Source organism: Sander vitreus, chromosome 14 (genome assembly GCF_031162955.1).
Source record: "Sander vitreus isolate 19-12246 chromosome 14, sanVit1, whole genome shotgun sequence".
NCBI classification, from domain to species: domain Eukaryota; kingdom Metazoa; phylum Chordata; class Actinopteri; order Perciformes; family Percidae; genus Sander; species Sander vitreus.
Genome location: NC_135868.1, coordinates 18,879,878 through 18,896,772, shown reverse-complemented (window position 1 = coordinate 18,896,772; position 16,895 = coordinate 18,879,878). Strand labels below are relative to the sequence as shown.

Genomic DNA, 16,895 nt, shown 5'->3' with positions numbered 1-16,895 from the left:
AGTATCACCTGGTGGGAGGACGCGACCTAATGCTGATGCAGTGTAAAGTAACAGGACGGGTGAACGATAACATAACTCAGATAATACCAATCAAGTCTGGACTGGAGTTATAACAAATTCACCATCAATACTATTGATATAATTATCAAATGCATTGTAGTTTTTAAAGTTTTTTTTTTAAATTGCCAAGTGAGGTGCCATATAGCCAAAGCTATTAACAAAACTGTTTGAAATTAGCATTGCAGTCAGTCCATTTCTTCTTGTAAGTGGAAGTTGTGTTGAAATGTACAAAGACAATAAATCTGTCCATCCCAGGGTTTGTATAACAAAGTAAAATATCTTTACTGCATTGTTCATGTTGTGTGAACATACACTTGCATATTGTCTTTCTCCATATCCAAATTAAATGTGCATATGCAGTAAAAGACAAACAGTTTCCTTTGTTAATTAAAAACAAAGTATAGTCAATATCCAACCTAAACCTTTCACTCAGAGCTATCACTTTTGAGGACTCCATGTCCCCTACATATTCCATACTTTATTGTCTGATTCCAGTATTTTTAAGTTTTAAATTGAAGGACTGTTAGGTCAATCAAACTTCTATTATGAGCAGTGTGGAGAAGTCTTTCAAAACAAAGGTAAACACTTTAGAACCTCATGTTTGGAAAAGTCAGACTAAGTATGCACTTATTAGAAATATATTTTGAAAAGAAAAATTCAAGTAGCTACTTGCAGACTTTATTTTTGGTGTCTATGAGACATACACATCCTGGCTATTGCCCTCATTTTATGATATATTTTATGTTGAATCCCAAAGGACATTTGTCCTATACCTGGTGCCCTTTGATCCTATTATCTTCCAGATGAATTCTACATTGAGTGACACCCACAACAATCATATTCACATCCACTCATAAAAGAAATCAAGAAGTTACGATACAGTGATAAACAACTCTCTGCTGCCCATGACCAATTGGTGTGTAATACGTATTAAAAAAATGTACCTCAGGTTTTCATCCACAACAGTAAACTGTAAGGAAGGAATGTGGCCACCGACCACCCTGCCACAAAATGAAAACTCTACTTCAGATGGAATTTAGAAATGCATGGTGCAGTCTGTTACTAAGGTAGTGTGTTGACCCTGGACAGGCAAAGTAGGCATTACCCATATAGAAAAACCCACCACAGTATAGCACCAACAGTCTTAAAGGTTATTTAGGGATATTCTATCATCACTGCATAATGGTTCATTTAAACCAACACCCAGGATTTTCAGTTTACTCTCAATTCAGCATGCATCGGTCACTTTTACTTTTTCACCAAGTCTGATGCCAGCAATTACGCTCCTGACTAAGAACAATGTCAATTCCTGGCCACACCACACTACCATGATGGGAAGTAGAATAGAATAAATCTTTACTGTCCACCAGGGTGGAAATTGTTCTTTGGCTCACCAGACATACAAGACAGATAAACATACAGACATCTACCTACAAGTATACTATCACAACTTGTGCATACAGTGGGGCAAAAAAGTATTTAGTCAGCCACCAATTGTTCAAGTTCTCCCACTTAAAAAGATGAGAGGCCTGTAATTTTCATCATAGGTACACTTCAACTATGAGAGACAAAATGAGAAAAAAAAATAATCCAGAAAATCACATTGTAGGAGTTTTAATGAATTTATTTGCAAATTATGGTGGAAAATAAGTATTTGGTCAATAACAAAAGTTCATCTCAATACTTTGTTATATACCCTTTGTTGGCAATGACTGAGGTCAAACATTTTCTGTAAGTCTTCACAAGGTTTTCACACACTGTTGCTGGTATTTTGGCCCATTCCTCCTTGCAGATCTCCTCTAGAGCAGTGATGTTTTGGGGCTGTCGCCGGGCAACACAGACTTTCAACTCCCTCCAAAGATTTTCTATGGGGTTGAGATCTGGAGACTGGCTAGACCACTCCAGGATCTTGAAATGCTTCTTATGAAGCCACTCCATTGCCCGGGCGGTGTGTTTGGGATCATTGCCATGCTGAAAGACCCAGCCACGTTTCATCTTCAATGCCCTTGCTGATGGAAGGAGGTTTTCACTCAAAATCTCACGATACATGGCCCTATTCATTCATTCCTTTACACAGATCAGTCGTCCTGGTCCCTTTGCAGAAAAACAGCCCCAAAGCATGATGTTTCCACCCCCATGCTTCACAGTAGGTATGGTGTTCTTTGGATGCAACTCAGCATTCTTTCCCCTCCAAACATGACGAGTTGAGTTTTTACCAAAAAGTTCTATTTTGGTTTCATCTGACATTCTCCCAATCCTCTTCTGGATCATCCAAATGCTCTCTGGCAAACTCCAGACGGGACTGGACATTTACTGGTTTAAGCAGGGGGACACATCTGGCACTGCAGGATTTGAGTCCCTGGCGGCTTAGTGTGTTATTGATGGTAGCCTTTGTTACTTTGGTCCCAGCTCTCTGCAGGTCATTCACTAGGTCCCCCCGTGTGGTTCTGGGATTTTTGCTCACCGTTCTTGTGATCATTTTGACCCCACAGGGTGAGATCTTGCGTGGAGCCCCGGATCGAGGGAGATTATTAGTGGTCTTGTATGTCTCCCATTTTCTTATAATTTCTCCCACAGTTGATTTCTTCACACCAAGCTGCTTACCTATTGCAGATTTAGTCTTCCCAGCCTGGTGCAGGTCTACAATTTTGTTTCTGGTGTCCTTTGACAGCTCTTTGGTCTTGGCCATAGCGGAGTTTGGAGTGTGACTGTTTGAGGTTGTGGAGAGGTGTCTTTAATACTGATAACAAGTTCAAACAGGTGCCATTAATACAGGTAACGAGTGGAGGACAGAGGAGCCTCTTAAAGAAGAAGTTACAGGTCTGTGAGAGCCAGAAATCTTGCTTGTTTGTAGGTGACCAAATACTTATTTTCCCGAGGAATTTGCAAATAAATTCATTAAAAATCCTACAATGTGATCTTCTGGATTTTTTTTTTCTCATTTTGTCTCTCATAGTTGAAGTGTACCTATGATGAAAATTACAGGCCTCTCTCATCTTTTTAAGTGGGAGAACTTGCACAATTGGTGGCTGACTAAATACTTTTTTGCCCCACTGTATATTGCCAGCAATTACAGTTTACATTTAAGAATAAAATCAAAGAGTATCTCAGAAGTATATTCCAAAAGTCCAGCCCAGAAGTGGAGGTAACTAGTGGGACATGCCCATAAATACTCTTCTACCTTAGGTAAAATTAGCCTCCATTTGACCTATACCTTAGGTAAAAGGGAGTCTATGGTCTGCTCATTTGCATATAAAGGTCCCTTTTTCTTTTGGTCTAGTCAGCAGATAAAAAGCCTTTCAGTGGCTGCTATTCACTTTCAAAATGTCATGATAAGCTACAGGAGAACAGTTGTATTTGGGTTTGAAGTCTCTAGACAGTCTATTTGCCTGGTGATTGATTATAAGTGCAATTCAAAAAAGTTTTAAAGAAAAAAAGCTGACAGGGAACAGCTCCATGATTTGGACTAAGGACAACCACCATGTGCTGTACACAGAGCCACAACATCCTGATAATACAGGCAGGAATGTCCACACAAAATCCTTTTGATCACTCATACTGATATATATATACAGTATATATATACATATATATATATATATATATATATATATATATATATATATATATATAAATATATATTTTAAATATTTTATTTTTTTAAAAGTGCTTTGCATTTGTTTTACGTTACATTAACATCCTGTATCTAACAATTCTTCAGCTTCGACCTGTCAGTTTGTGTCCATGACACGCCACGCAGCAATATGACGTTAACCCAAATATATTTTCAGAAAATGTTCCATAGGAAGTGCTTGATAATGGGTTGACTCTTGTTATTGTAGAGACATCATGGGTAGTTGTGCGTTGTAATATGTGATGATCTGAGATTAGGATGCAAGTAATGGCTGTGGCTCAAGGCATTTCTAGATTTGAGATGTACCATGACTCACTTGTTGAAACTCTTGGGTTTTTTTTTTATCTACATTTTAGGAAGAGACCGTTGTCGCTTTGTTTAGAGATGTCATGGGGGATTCTTCTACAGAAACCAGAAACTCTTGTGAGTAGCCTTAGGAACTTTATCTATACTAATGCACAAAGGTCCAAAGTCCATCCCCAATGCCCTAATGACAGTCATGAGTTCTCCACACTGCTGCAGAGCTGGCCATGCCATCTGGCTACATGGCCCAAGAGACACCCACAACTGCTGAACTTAACCCAGCTGTTTGTTAGGGGTAAGTACTGAGCTTTAATATTGGAGGGTGTCCCCACAGATTGGCAGGGGTTGAAATGATTTACCCAGGTAAAAGTAGCAATAGAAAGATAGTCATAAAATAAGTCCTGCATTTCAAATCTTACAAGTTACAATTAAAAGCAAAGATGGACTTCCATCAGGATTATTTAGCTTCTCTCTTTTTTCTGTACAAATTAACTGGTAATTAAGGGCTGCATTCAGTGGAATAAAAGTATAGTATCTCAAATCAAAATGCTGTAAAAGTACTTACTACCCACATATGTAGATTGGCCTCAAATTCAGGTAGACAAGAGGAGTTGAGGACATATCCAAAGACAACTGTCTACATGTAGTGTGCCCTGTGTCAGTAGCAATAATAGGGTCTGTTCGCTTCTCTACAGCATTCATAATATCTGGGCCATTGACTGACTCCAGTCTTAAGACTGAAGTATTACTATGTAAGCTCTTAGACCTTCTGACATGTCACTAGCAGGAAACAAGAAAAAATAAAACATACTCAAGGTTAAACATGTCATTATTAGGGGCCAGATGAAAAATACTTTCATGAATTCAAACATTTTGGAATTTCGTCTTTTTAAAAATTGTTTTTACTGGCACCAAAGGCAATGATTAAAATTGGAATATACACATGAACATAGACCGCCAGTGTAAGAATGAAAACTTCAACCAAATCATAATTAAAATGTAAGCTCTAATTTGTCCACAATTCCAGTTTTCAAAAAATGATCTTGACCAAAATAAATCATGTTGTAAAAACATAGATTAACATACACCTGAATCGGAGGCCAGTGGGTAGTAAGCACTTCTACAGCATTTTGAATGCAGCCCTTAATTACCAGTTAATATGTACAGAGAAAAAAAAAACATCCATAGTTAAGTCTGCACGTGTTTTACTTTACTAATCCTTAAGACGTTTTTCCTTGGAACCATAAAAGCTAAGCAGTGGAATTTGGTCACATAAAACCTTTATTTAGAACTTCAAATCATATTTACAGACAGTTTACAAAATGCACTTTCAGAACAAAACAGCAGTAATGTGGAAAACAAAAAAAAACAGCATCATGGTATTAGAAGAGGTGGTTGACACCTTAACAGACCAAAGTAGCCATTTAGAATTTACAAACTTTGACCAGGAATTAATATGGGCAGTGGTGGGTTCTATCAAAGAGTATATTTTCTAAACTGCCATCACATCAATTAGTGTATGATAATGGAAGACTTATCGGTCATTATACATAACACCCATCCCCCAATCAGTTCCGCTTATATGTACAACAACATAGCTCTCCTTGGCGGCCATACAATGTGAGGGTTGAAACAACTTTGAAAATAACTAAAATAGCTAAAACTAAGAAGCCAGAGGAGAAAACTTCAGTCCTGAGGAAAAGGGTGCAAGGGACAGCAGGTACCAGACGACAGTTCTACTGAGCCTCGTCCTCTGGACAGGAATGCCATGTCAGTCTCTCCTCATAGAAGGAAATGACCACCTGAGGGCAGCGAGTGTTTGCCTCACGGGCTGGAACCAAATCTGCTTCATCTGAGTCTTTCCTGAAAAGGACAAAAAAAACAGGAAAAGGGGGAGAAAAACATTACAGCAACTGTGGACCCTCGTTTCAGCAAATCATTATTTTTCACCTCAAGTTAGACATTACTTAAACTTGAGGGAAATTCTGCTACAGCAGCAGTACCTGGCTGAATGTACATCTTACTTATCTGAGTGAGACAACAAAACCAAGAGTCTCATCATAAGTAATAATGAATTAAGTGATGGGAATACGGAATGTTTCAAGTGCAAAAAATATAACCGTTTGAGCTGTGTGCACATCAAGTGACTGATTTCCTTCTGTACTCACCATTTCATCAAGAACATCAACTCCCCGCTACTGTCTGTTGCGCCAATTATACGTTCTGGGTCGAGGTTCCTAAGCGAAGCCACGTGGTTTCTCAGCCTACAAGTGGTGACAACAATTGCTTTAACAATTTTTGGGTGGTCCAAACAACAAGGTAATGTTTACATATGACATCTTAATCATTTTACAGAATTTGGAGAAATTGTCATCATGTGAAGGATCCCCACTGCTAAATTCAATTGGTATCATCTCAAGTAAAATGTGGGTTGGAGAGGAATGTGAAACTGTTGGTGAACTCACATCTTTCTTCTTGGCTTCCGTCTCTGGCTCATCCGTTGATGCCTTTCTCTTAACGGGAGCAGGCTTCTCCATGCGTTCTTCTGTGCTTCCAAAAAACGCTGAAATCAGTTCTGGACAATCCAGATTCTCCTCTGGCTCCCAGGTATTGTCGGCCCTAAATAAGCAGGGAGAGGGTCACCATTTGCACAAAACATCCCTTAACCCTTGTGTTGAGGAAAAGGGGGAGAAAAACATTACAGCAACTGTGGACCCTCGTTTCAGCAAATCATTATTTTTCACCTCAAGTTAGACATTACTTAAACTTGAGGGAAATTCTGCTACAGCAGCAGTACCTGGCTGAATGTACATCTTACTTATCTGAGTGAGACAACAAAACCAAGAGTCTCATCATAAGTAATAATGAATTAAGTGATGGGAATACGGAATGTTTCAAGTGCAAAAAATATAACCGTTTGAGCTGTGTGCACATCAAGTGACTGATTTCCTTCTGTACTCACCATTTCATCAAGAACATCAACTCCCCGCTACTGTCTGTTGCGCCAATTATACGTTCTGGGTCGAGGTTCCTAGCGAAGCCACGTGGTTTCTCAGCCTACAAGTGGTGACAACAATTGCTTTAACAATTTTTGGGTGGTCCAAACAACAAGGTAATGTTTACATATGACATCTTAATCATTTTACAGAATTTGGAGAAATTGTCATCATGTGAAGGATCCCCACTGCTAAATTCAATTGGTATCATCTCAAGTAAAATGTGGGTTGGAGAGGAATGTGAAACTGTTGGTGAACTCACATCTTTCTTCTTGGCTTCCGTCTCTGGCTCATCCGTTGATGCCTTTCTCTTAACGGGAGCAGGCTTCTCCTTAACGTTCTTCTGTGCTTCCAAAAACGCTGAAATCAGTTCTGGACAATCCAGATTCTCCTCTGGCTCCCAGGTATTGTCGGCCCTAAATAAGCAGGGAGAGGGTCACCATTTGCACAAAACATCCCTTAAGACAGATTTCCATAGAGATGTAACAACATAGTTAGGCCTAACTAGCTTCTATGCAGTAACGGCAGCTTATTTATGCAACCAAAATAGCTATGGACAAAAGCATGGCACAACCCCATACCAGGGAAGCACTTCCAGCTCAGCAGGGGGCAGGTGTCCCGAGGAACTCACTCTGTAAACCCTTTCCACTTCAGGAAGAATTCCACTTTGCCATTGACCAGACGTTGGTCAAGTACTTTTTCCACAACAAATTCCTCAGGCTCTTCCTGTGTGTCCTGTGCATCCTTCTTCACGTTACCCTTGGTGTTCTGCTTCTTGCCCATGTTTTGCACTAAAAACAAGAAGGAGTGTGAGAACTTCAACCGTTTTAAAAAGGTTATAGCAATGCCATTCAACTAATTCACATGGATATGCAAAAAGATATTGCTGTTATCCACATTAAGTTGAAGGGAAGAAAAGTGAGACAAAAATGCTTATACATCGATACTATTAACGTTTTAATGCTACGTTGCAAACCAATTTAGCTGACGTTAACGTTAGGCTATGTGCAAAAGAATATCCAAAGCCAGCCAAATCCCAATATAACGTTACGTAGGATAGCCTACGTGCCAACTGTAGAGTCATTAGCTGATAGTATTACAGATATTGGCGGTTAATTAAGATGCGTGGTGTGAAGGAACAACTTAAGTTAGTGATGCTAACATTAGCTTTTTCAATAAGCAATTTACGGTAAACGCCAGGCTCGCCAAGACAAAACACTCAAGGCCCAACGGATGTAACAAAATCCTGATATAGACATTTCTAGTTTTATCTAACGTTAGCTGACATTAATGTGACTTAGTCAAAATATTGCAGTATACTTTGAGATACGTTAGCAAACACCAACAATGTGACGTAGCTAGCTAAGCAGCCTTAAGTTAAATGGTAACATAGCTAGCTAGCTAATATTGTTGTGGTAACGTAACGTTATGGCTCACTTTCTGCGCACACCGCGTTTCCTGCAACAATGTCCAACTTGCAAAAGAAAGCTACCGTTAGCTTGCCTGGGTCAATCGATTATGATGCAGCGTATAAAATAGATTACTACTGCATACGCACCCTAAAAACAACAGGAACGGCTTCAGCGATGCCTTCTTAACACGCGGTCAGCCTTCGCTTTATCTCGTCTGCAGCACTGCAGGGCGGTAGAGGCGCCAAAAGCTAGTCGTAGGATTTCTACTTCTACGGGAGCCTAGAAGGAAAATAATTTTCACTCCTTTACCTTTGCGTTTGCGCCTCGTGCTATCTTCTTCTTTAGGGGTTTTAACTGCAGTTGACAACCAACGTATTACGTGCATTACTGCCACCTTCATCTTGGGAATGTGGATCAGCGATTAGATCCATTAATCCTGTTTCTCTGAGAAACAAAAAAAACAAAAAACTGTTTGCTCCACTGAACAAGTCAATTCATGTTATTGTATTAAGAGCAATTGCAGCCTAAAGCAACAGTCAAGAACATACATATAGAATAGGAATATTACAATAAAAAAATATGTAAAAGACACTGTAACAAATACCTATTACAGTCCATGAACACATGCACAACAGACTCCTCGTTGAACCTGACAATGCTCACATGAACCACTTGGATGCTTTCTCAGGATCTAAAGTGTGCAATTTAAATTGGAATGCCCACGTTATTCAGTTAAAACCACCTCTTCATTTCTTGACCTACCTATGTTTCTAAATTTTGAATTGCCTTTATTTAAAATTGTACAGAAACCACTGCTCTTGCCACCCTTCCATTGCTTTATTCACTTTACCTCTGATTTGCTTAATAAGACGTGGATCTATAGCATCTCTCTGTACAGCTTGTTTTGCAAAGTCCAAGACACAAAAACTCAGCCACTGGAACATGCTATTTAGTGTAAGCCCTCAGTCCTTCAAAGGCTGTGGTACAAGGACCGTACGGTCTGAAACTACTGAAGGATTTGTTCCGACTACATCATTTTCCAGGTTACGTCCCTCATCAAAAAGCATAATTTAGCTTGCGGATATCCTGCGATCAATGCTGGTTATTCAAAGAGGTGTAGCTATGCTCCTAAAACAGTGACACAAGAATGAGACAGGCTGTTTTTTTTTTTGGTTTTTTTTTTAAATCAGAAAGAACAATGTCAGCAAAAGCATTTCAAATTTCCTAAGCAAAATCATACTATCAACAGTCAACAATCACCATGCAATCAAAAACATTTGCACCCAGAAACAAAGAAAAACAGTTTAGAAATTTATACAAACAGAAAGTAAACTCTTTGTCACACCAGAAAATTAAAAACACATTTGTGAGGGAATAGGAGAAGAAATACTTCACGAGTTATACCATTACTTTATGCACCCTTCTCCATTTAACTCACTCAGCTGACAGACGTGTGCCCATGAATGGCAAATGTTACCAAATTCTTATTTTAACTCTCAGATAATCGCAAATATATAAAAAGCAACACCCAAATGACATTCAATCATATTAAATAGAGTTGGTGATTGTATACTTCCCCCCCCCAGGAAATGGGATGTTTAGGGCCATTTAAATAATGAAGAATTTGTAGTTAATGAGTGCATTTAAGCTCCCCTAAAAAGGAAATTGTTTTATTTAGCCAAAATCTATAACAAACTAAGGCGTGAGGTAGAATATAATCTTACCAAAACGCTTATGTAACTGAAATAAAAGGGTTAAGAAAAATTGTGCTTGAAACGAATTATTCAATATTGAAAAAAATTAGATGGTAGCCTCCTAAAAAACATGTTTATGATAATGTGCATCTGTGGATCATGTGCACACACAATAATCAAAACACGTATCCAATGCAAATTAAGGCCTTGTCAGTTTAATCATTGGTATATTGTATGTCATCAAGACATAAGGAAAAAAACATTCAGTACAAATTTCTACTGAACAATACATGCCTTCAAATATCTGAAACAAATCTGTAAACTTTAGATAGGCAATGTCCCGATATTCTCATCACTGAGATAAACTTACCATTATGAAAAAAAAGATACTGCCCTTGACAGTCTCACGATGCATATACGCATTTCAGGAACCTCAGAAACTTTAATAAATACAATCTTCAACCTCCTCCTTATACTAAGTAGGGATATATCGAGAGGCGAGATTACATGGAAACAAACAAACAAACAAACATAATCCTCCCTACGAGATCTCTATCCAGTAAGTGTCACACTGCTGGCCATGTTGACAGACATGCCTGGCTGTCTACGTTTGTAAGACTTAACTTTAATGTTAACAGACACAAAAGAGACTGGTAGCATCGCCAGCAGCTTAGCTGATCCATTAAACTGCCCATGGTGCCTTGTCCATCTTCAATAAGCAAAAAATGTCCAGTGTGTAAGCTACATTTTTCCACATGAGAAATTTTATTTACAGAGATTTTAATTATCTATGTTCTGAGTTTCTTTTCTTTTTGCAGCTTTTATCGATTTAGGCTCCCAACAGTGGTGAATCCAAACACACTTTTGCAAAAGAGGAGATCCCAAAACCAGAGTCAGGCAAGTAAGTTCAGAAATATCCAAAAACCTAGAAGCTCAAGTCTCAGCTGGCAATACTGCATCATTGCTTTTTCTCCTTCTTCCTCTTGTCTGTTTTGTTGCCTGTTGCTGTGGAGACAGCAGGCCGTCTTACAGGCTGAACTACAACCCTCCCGTTAGCCCCGCACTGCAGGGTGAATCTTTCTGGGTTCAGGGGCCGTCCTGAGTTGTCCCTCAGCCGGGCCAGTACGTCTCTGGTCAGCTGCTTTATCTGCTGGCCCACAGCACCCATTGTCTTGGCTGTGAGCTGTTTCTCCCTCAGTAGCCTGCCTCTCTGCGCATGCAACCTTTCCACCTCCTCCTGCAGCCCCGTGATGGCATCTAGTTTGCGCTTCCGGCAGTTTTGCGCTGCCAGTTTGTTCTTTCCCCGTCTGCGGATATCCCTCAGGAGGGTCACCTGTTCTGGGGAGAAGCCATGACCGTCAAGGACCTCCAGGAACTCCTCCACAGGCATGTTGACAATCTGCAGGACAGAGAACGGGATGCACAAGGCACGGGCGCGCAGCTCATCCCGACTCAGCTCCCTGTCTTCAAACCTTGGCCCGTCATCATCATCTTCACTGAGAGGCTCCTCTTTGATACCTTTGTGATGAAGTGTTACTGATGGCTGGTTGAAGAAAGCAGGAGATGAGTAGCTGTGGTCATGCCACACACTCTCACTCAGATCAATTGGTGACCATGTTGTGTTGTAGTCCATGATGCCTTTTGAGGGGACTGAATCCACCTCACTGCTGTAGCCTGTAGCTCCACACTCATCCTCACAGTATGAACTAGATGACGATGACATCTCGGATGAGCCTGAATGTAGGAAAAGTTCATTATTGTATTAGTGTGTATAACAAAAGAATGATTGGCTTCACAAGCCATGGCAATAAAGACATTTAATCTACAAGTATTTGTAAAGATTTGAACCAACCCGGGGAGACTGGACCTCCAGAGCTGCTCTCCAAGGAGAGACCCGAGTCCGAGTCCAAGTCCTCGAGGACCTGTGGGTCTATGCTCTCCAGAGAGCTCATCAGCTGGGTGTCCAGGCCTTCCAAACCTAGCTGATTGATCTGGTCAAACACTGCCTCATCCAGACAGCCACCCAGTGCACTATGCGGTGACACATTTCCAGTTAAATTACATACTGTAGCAAAGGGAAGAGCAGCCAGACCCACTGCCATCCCTGGTGATGCGTCCGAGTGCGAGTCCAGTCGTAAGAGGGTTCTTTGTTGTTGGGTGACTGGCCTGGACTCAACTCTTTCAGACGCCACACCAAATGCTCCAGCACTGGTTACCATAGCATCATGCAAACTGACATCCTGGCTGATGGCGCTGGTGATGTCTGTGCCGAGGTCTGACAGACGCTCAGTAACAAGGGAGTCCAGGTCCTACACATCAGACATACGTTTTAGCAAAATTTCAGTCTTTGCAATTTTGAAAAACCTCCACAACAGGAAGCAAAAACATACTGGTCCATCTGAATTACTCTCTGTAAAGCGACATTATGCTTTATATAAAATACATTTCCAGGCTTCTCAGGAACATGAGAAGACCACTTACGTCAAGGTCAGTAACAGACAGAGAGAGTAAATTGCTCCAGTGCTGGTCAATATCAATGGCAGGAGGATGTTGGCGTGCTGGATCAGACAGTGCAGTGATGCCTTCAAGCATACTCTGAAACAGGCAAAAAGAAAATACATAGAATAATCTCCATAGCAACGACTCTTTGTACTTCTGTTCTAACTTCCGACTTTCAAGCTTTTTTGTAGCTTGATATTTAATTTGTTGCGTCCAATTATGAATGTCGATAACGTGATAGTGAGATGCTTGCTACAGTTGCATTTCCAGTGATGAATCGGCGAAAACGTTTTATTTATGCGATTCATTGCTTTGTTCTTAACGTCTCTCAGCCCCCCCCTCTCTAGCTCGCTTTGGCCACATAACGATACCGTGCTCACGGGCTGTCATTGAACCTCTGTAAAACTCTGCCATTTCGTTTGTAACAGAGAAATAAAATGGATTATGGATCATTTCATTTCTTTAGTTTGTAGCTGACTTTACAAGCTGACTTCGCTATTGGCTGTTGAAACAGGTGACGTCCCTTACGATCTAAAACCAGCCTCTGGAGACTTGACCAGCTGAGTCGCAGGCAACGCCATCACCCGGCGTGAGTCGAGCTGAGGCGGGCCGGTTCAGACCGCTGCAACTTTTCCCTGCAGCATTTTAAAACGGTTTTGTCTCGTATATTTGGTCTGAACTGGGCTTTATGTGGTATGTTTATGCAATGTCTCAAATGTGAATTAAAGTATTCGTGCCAGAGTTTAAAACCCTACCACAGTACATGCTTTAATATATAATTTAAAATTACAAGAGAAAAACTGCTGAAAATGCATAATTATACTCTTAAATCCTCTTGAAAAGCTAGCTGTATAGAACATTAGGAAAGGAAACTGAAACAGAAAGTCTTTCCCTGTGAGACACACAGTAATTGTCGGATTTCAATGTCCCTAATCTTACACGGTGTTAGCAAAACAGCACTGTCATCAGAATGTTGCAATTTGAGTGATAAAGTCATGTCAAAATGTGAATTTTGGATTAAAAATCGGTACAGTGTCATTTTTAACACTGTCACATGACTGTAAAACCTATGAAAACTTGACGCGCTTATTGTGATACACCTGTACACTATTAAAAGACAACCAGTATAGCTATGTTTCAGTAAACTTAAAACTTTTTAAAACACTGATGCAATGTGCAACATTTTCAACAGTATGCAGCGACAAACGAAGGCAACCGTGACAAACCAGCATCATACCTCTTGTTCCAGTGTGGAACTGTGAGCCAGCTGAGTAAGTGGGACAGGTTCTTCCTCCTCTTTAACTTTAACATCCTCCTCCTGGTAAGCCAAAGAAAGGCAGATGGAGAGAAGGGGAAGACACATTTGGGGATCAGGAAAGGATTCAGGATAGAAGAGAGGGGAAAGAGAAAAAAATAGTCAATTTGTTGGCTAACATCCAAAGACAATTACAATTCTGGTTTCCCAAATCCCACTATCACAGATAATTGGACAGCTCAGAAAATGTTAAAAACAAATGTTCTGACTGAGAAAAAGGTTCGTTTTAATAAGCGGTTGTTGTAACTTTGGAGGAAACAGAGACTGCCTGAACCCTAGCTCCTTTCATTGTCCCATCAACTGTGGTCAGGGCCTTTTGCATGTTCGAAATGCATTATCAGCTCTATGTGTGTATGAAAGTGGGGCTTAGGATTTTATATATATATATATATATATATATATATATATATATATATATATATATATATATATATATATATATATATATATATACACACACACTCTCTAACAGTTAGGCTAATTACTCCCAGAGATGACCCAACCCTGTTAGATGTTGTAAGACACTCCTGATTCACCAAGTTTTGCTCAAGCTCTGTCTGAGCTTGTCGACTTCTACTGGAGTAGCTTTTCCATTTTCAAATGGCCCAGCGAATGTAGATAAGTATTGATTATTACTTTCAAATATCACACGTGTAGTCCTCTCATCTGAAACACTGTTTCTAAAAAAAACAAAAGCTTACCCTTTACTTTACTTATTTTACAAAAGAGTGGGTAAGGTAAAAAAAAAAAACATGTGTCAACATCACATTATCCATGTGAACAAGAACCCTGGGAGGGGGCAGTGTTCCAAGTATGGACCACCGCTTTTGTGAAAGCAAACAGGGTGTGGGTCTAAGCCTCACTTCTCCGCCTCTCAAGGCCCACAGCTGCTGGTTGAGTCTAAAGAAAGGGGATAAAGTTACACAATTTGCGACATCAACTGTCCTCAGGACATAACATTCACCAAGCAGCTGTTTCTACCCCGAGCTAGAAAAATTGAATCACTAGCAGAGTTCAATATAAAGGTCTGGGTGCGATTACAGAAATCTTAAAAATATAATGGCAGTCAGTCACATATTACAGTTAATTGGTTATTATTCTTACTTTTAATGTTTAACAATAACAAGTGAGTGAACCTGAGTGAAAGTTTTACAGCTGCCTGGTCACACAATACACAGGTCTTATTAGGGGATCATTTGTTAAGTTAATTCTGCTGCCCTGACTATTCAGACATGGCTTAATGTGTCACGTTACATAGTGAGAGTGACAGGTGCAGCAGACAGACAAATACCTGTAATGCTGTACAACTAACTAGAAAACTAAAGAGACTGTCTTCTTGTTAACTGGTTATATAGATAAGTCAATTGTTTAACTAGACCAGTTAGGTATTGTTTAAACTGAGTTACCAAATTGTCATGAACGTCCCTAAATATAACCAAGCAAGAACTAAATCACTGAATTGCAACTGGTAGAACCATACAAAGTGAATGCACATTTCAAGTTTTGTCAACAGGTTGTTATCACATTGTGTTGTTTCCTGGAGCACAAGGAAATGTTAAAAAAATAAGTTACTAGTTACATGGGCACCCATCATAACATGGGCAGGTGCTGCTTGTTAGCTAGTGATAGCATTAGCTGTTCTGTTAAGCAGTGACGAAGTTGTAACTCTGGTTCTCCACCTCAGTCAGTCAATTTCTTTAGCTGGGCAGCCAACCGTCTTGGTCACATAGTTTAATAGTTAGCAGCAAACTGTTTAACTTTATGTTACATTTCACACACACACTTGCCTCTTTAAAAAACCCGCAGGCTCCAGCGCTACAAGGCCTTTGTCCGAGTTCAGGGGTTGTTTTGCACACCTCTTGGCCACTGTCAGGCAGGTGTTCACTGTCATTCCTGACTTCGTCCCCGGGGCTTTCTAACCCTGAGTTGGTGTCAGTGTTGTTGCTGGTTGAAGGCCCACAGTCAGCCTTGTCAGTGGCAGACACTTGGTGCACCAACCATGCGTTCAACTGTGTGGGGAACCGCGGTGAGCCAAGGGTCCTCACCTCGTCTAGTAGCCGGCGACTTGCAAAGAAATAGTCCAACTCGGGACATTTTGGGTGCACACTGTATCCGTCAAGAGTTTCTCTCAAATTATGAAAGGGTGTCTGGGTGTAGGCTGAGCTAGGACCCACGTTAATCTCTATCAGAGGCGTATAATAGCCGCTTAAGTAGCTGTCGATATCCACACGAACTCCAATCAAACTGAGTAAGATCGTTAACTGAATTAGGCCTTCTGTGAGGTATTTTTTCGCGATTTGCATTTTCTAAATACTTTTAGAACTGCAGATTATTGCGAAATACTGACCCAACAGTTCCTCTTTTCCGAATGGACAAAGGGAAAAGGCTAACAAAAGAGCACGCCTCCCCCTGTCAGACAAAGAGGTCCGCCTGTAACGTACCGGCGAAATCGTTAGATAGCTATGCTAGCTGTTAGCAGTGAGCCATCAGCTTTAATAACCGGTTAATGGGAACCTCTTGGCGCAAACATAGCGAAAACGACGCTCTTCAGTTATTCGTCGGCGGCACCTATCTATCAAAACCTTCCTGACGTTGCTAATTAAACAGAAAATGAAACATCTGAAAAGCTAAATGCTGTCACCGTAGTGTGTGCTGCTGCTGGGGAAACTTCGTTCAAGGATTTACATAGCTCATGCAGATTGGTCCGAAGCGCTCGCCGCAACAGATTGTGATTGGGCAATAAGAATGTCAGTTGTACTTTTGACCAATGAGAGTAAGGGACCCACCACAAACGACACACATTATTTACAGAAATAATAGCAGAAACTAAGCGGATTTCACTTCAGAAATATCAAATATTGATCTTTGTTGTGCTAGTTTCCTACATTCAACAACAACAACATAGACCCCAAAGGGGGTTGTCAGGAACATAGTTAAGCTGCAGTTCCGGGATGTTTGTGCTACTGACCAACATCACTTGTC

General features: G+C 40.4%; 2 protein-coding genes across 2 annotated transcripts; both read right to left on the bottom strand.

Moving 5' to 3' along the window:
- Nucleotides 1–5,260: 5,260 nt before the first annotated feature.
- Nucleotides 5,261–8,674, bottom strand: cbx3a (chromobox homolog 3a (HP1 gamma homolog, Drosophila)). Its single transcript, XM_078267984.1, has 5 exons — nt 8,431–8,674; nt 7,625–7,784; nt 7,256–7,409; nt 6,960–7,054; nt 5,261–5,860 (listed from the first exon to the last, which is right to left on the bottom strand). Coding segments are annotated over exons 1-5 (537 nt in total). The 5' UTR covers nt 8,432–8,674; the 3' UTR covers nt 5,261–5,733.
- Nucleotides 8,675–10,292: 1,618 nt separating this feature from the next.
- On the bottom strand, nt 10,293–16,593 carry nfe2l3 (nfe2 like bZIP transcription factor 3). The gene is made up of 5 exons (XM_078267629.1): nt 15,701–16,593; nt 13,836–13,916; nt 12,581–12,694; nt 11,952–12,408; nt 10,293–11,833 (listed from the first exon to the last, which is right to left on the bottom strand). The coding sequence occupies exons 1-5, from the start codon at nt 16,214–16,216 to the stop codon at nt 11,058–11,060; spliced, it is 1,944 nt and encodes a 647-aa protein (XP_078123755.1). The 5' UTR covers nt 16,217–16,593; the 3' UTR covers nt 10,293–11,057.
- Between the last annotated feature and the right edge of the window lie 302 nt (nt 16,594–16,895).

What these genes read in the sequence shown, in the direction of transcription:
- cbx3a (XM_078267984.1), bottom strand. An exon ending in AAGTGGAAAGGGTTTACAGA is followed by an intron (nt 7,410 to 7,624) that starts GTGAGTTCCTCG and finishes CTGCTTATTTAG; the next exon opens with GGCCGACAATACCTGGGAGC. An exon ending in CGGAAGCCAAGAAGAAAGAT is followed by an intron (nt 7,055 to 7,255) that starts GTGAGTTCACCA and finishes CACCACTTGTAG; the next exon opens with GCTGAGAAACCACGTGGCTT.
- nfe2l3 (XM_078267629.1), bottom strand. Translation starts at nt 16,216, where the DNA reads ATGCAAATCGCGAAAAAATACCTCACAGAAGGCCTAATTCAGTTAACG. An exon ending in CCTGCGGGTTTTTTAAAGAG is followed by an intron (nt 13,917 to 15,700) that starts GCAAGTGTGTGT and finishes TTGGCTTACCAG; the next exon opens with GAGGAGGATGTTAAAGTTAA. An exon ending in TGTCTGTTACTGACCTTGAC is followed by an intron (nt 12,409 to 12,580) that starts GTAAGTGGTCTT and finishes TCTGATGTGTAG; the next exon opens with GACCTGGACTCCCTTGTTAC.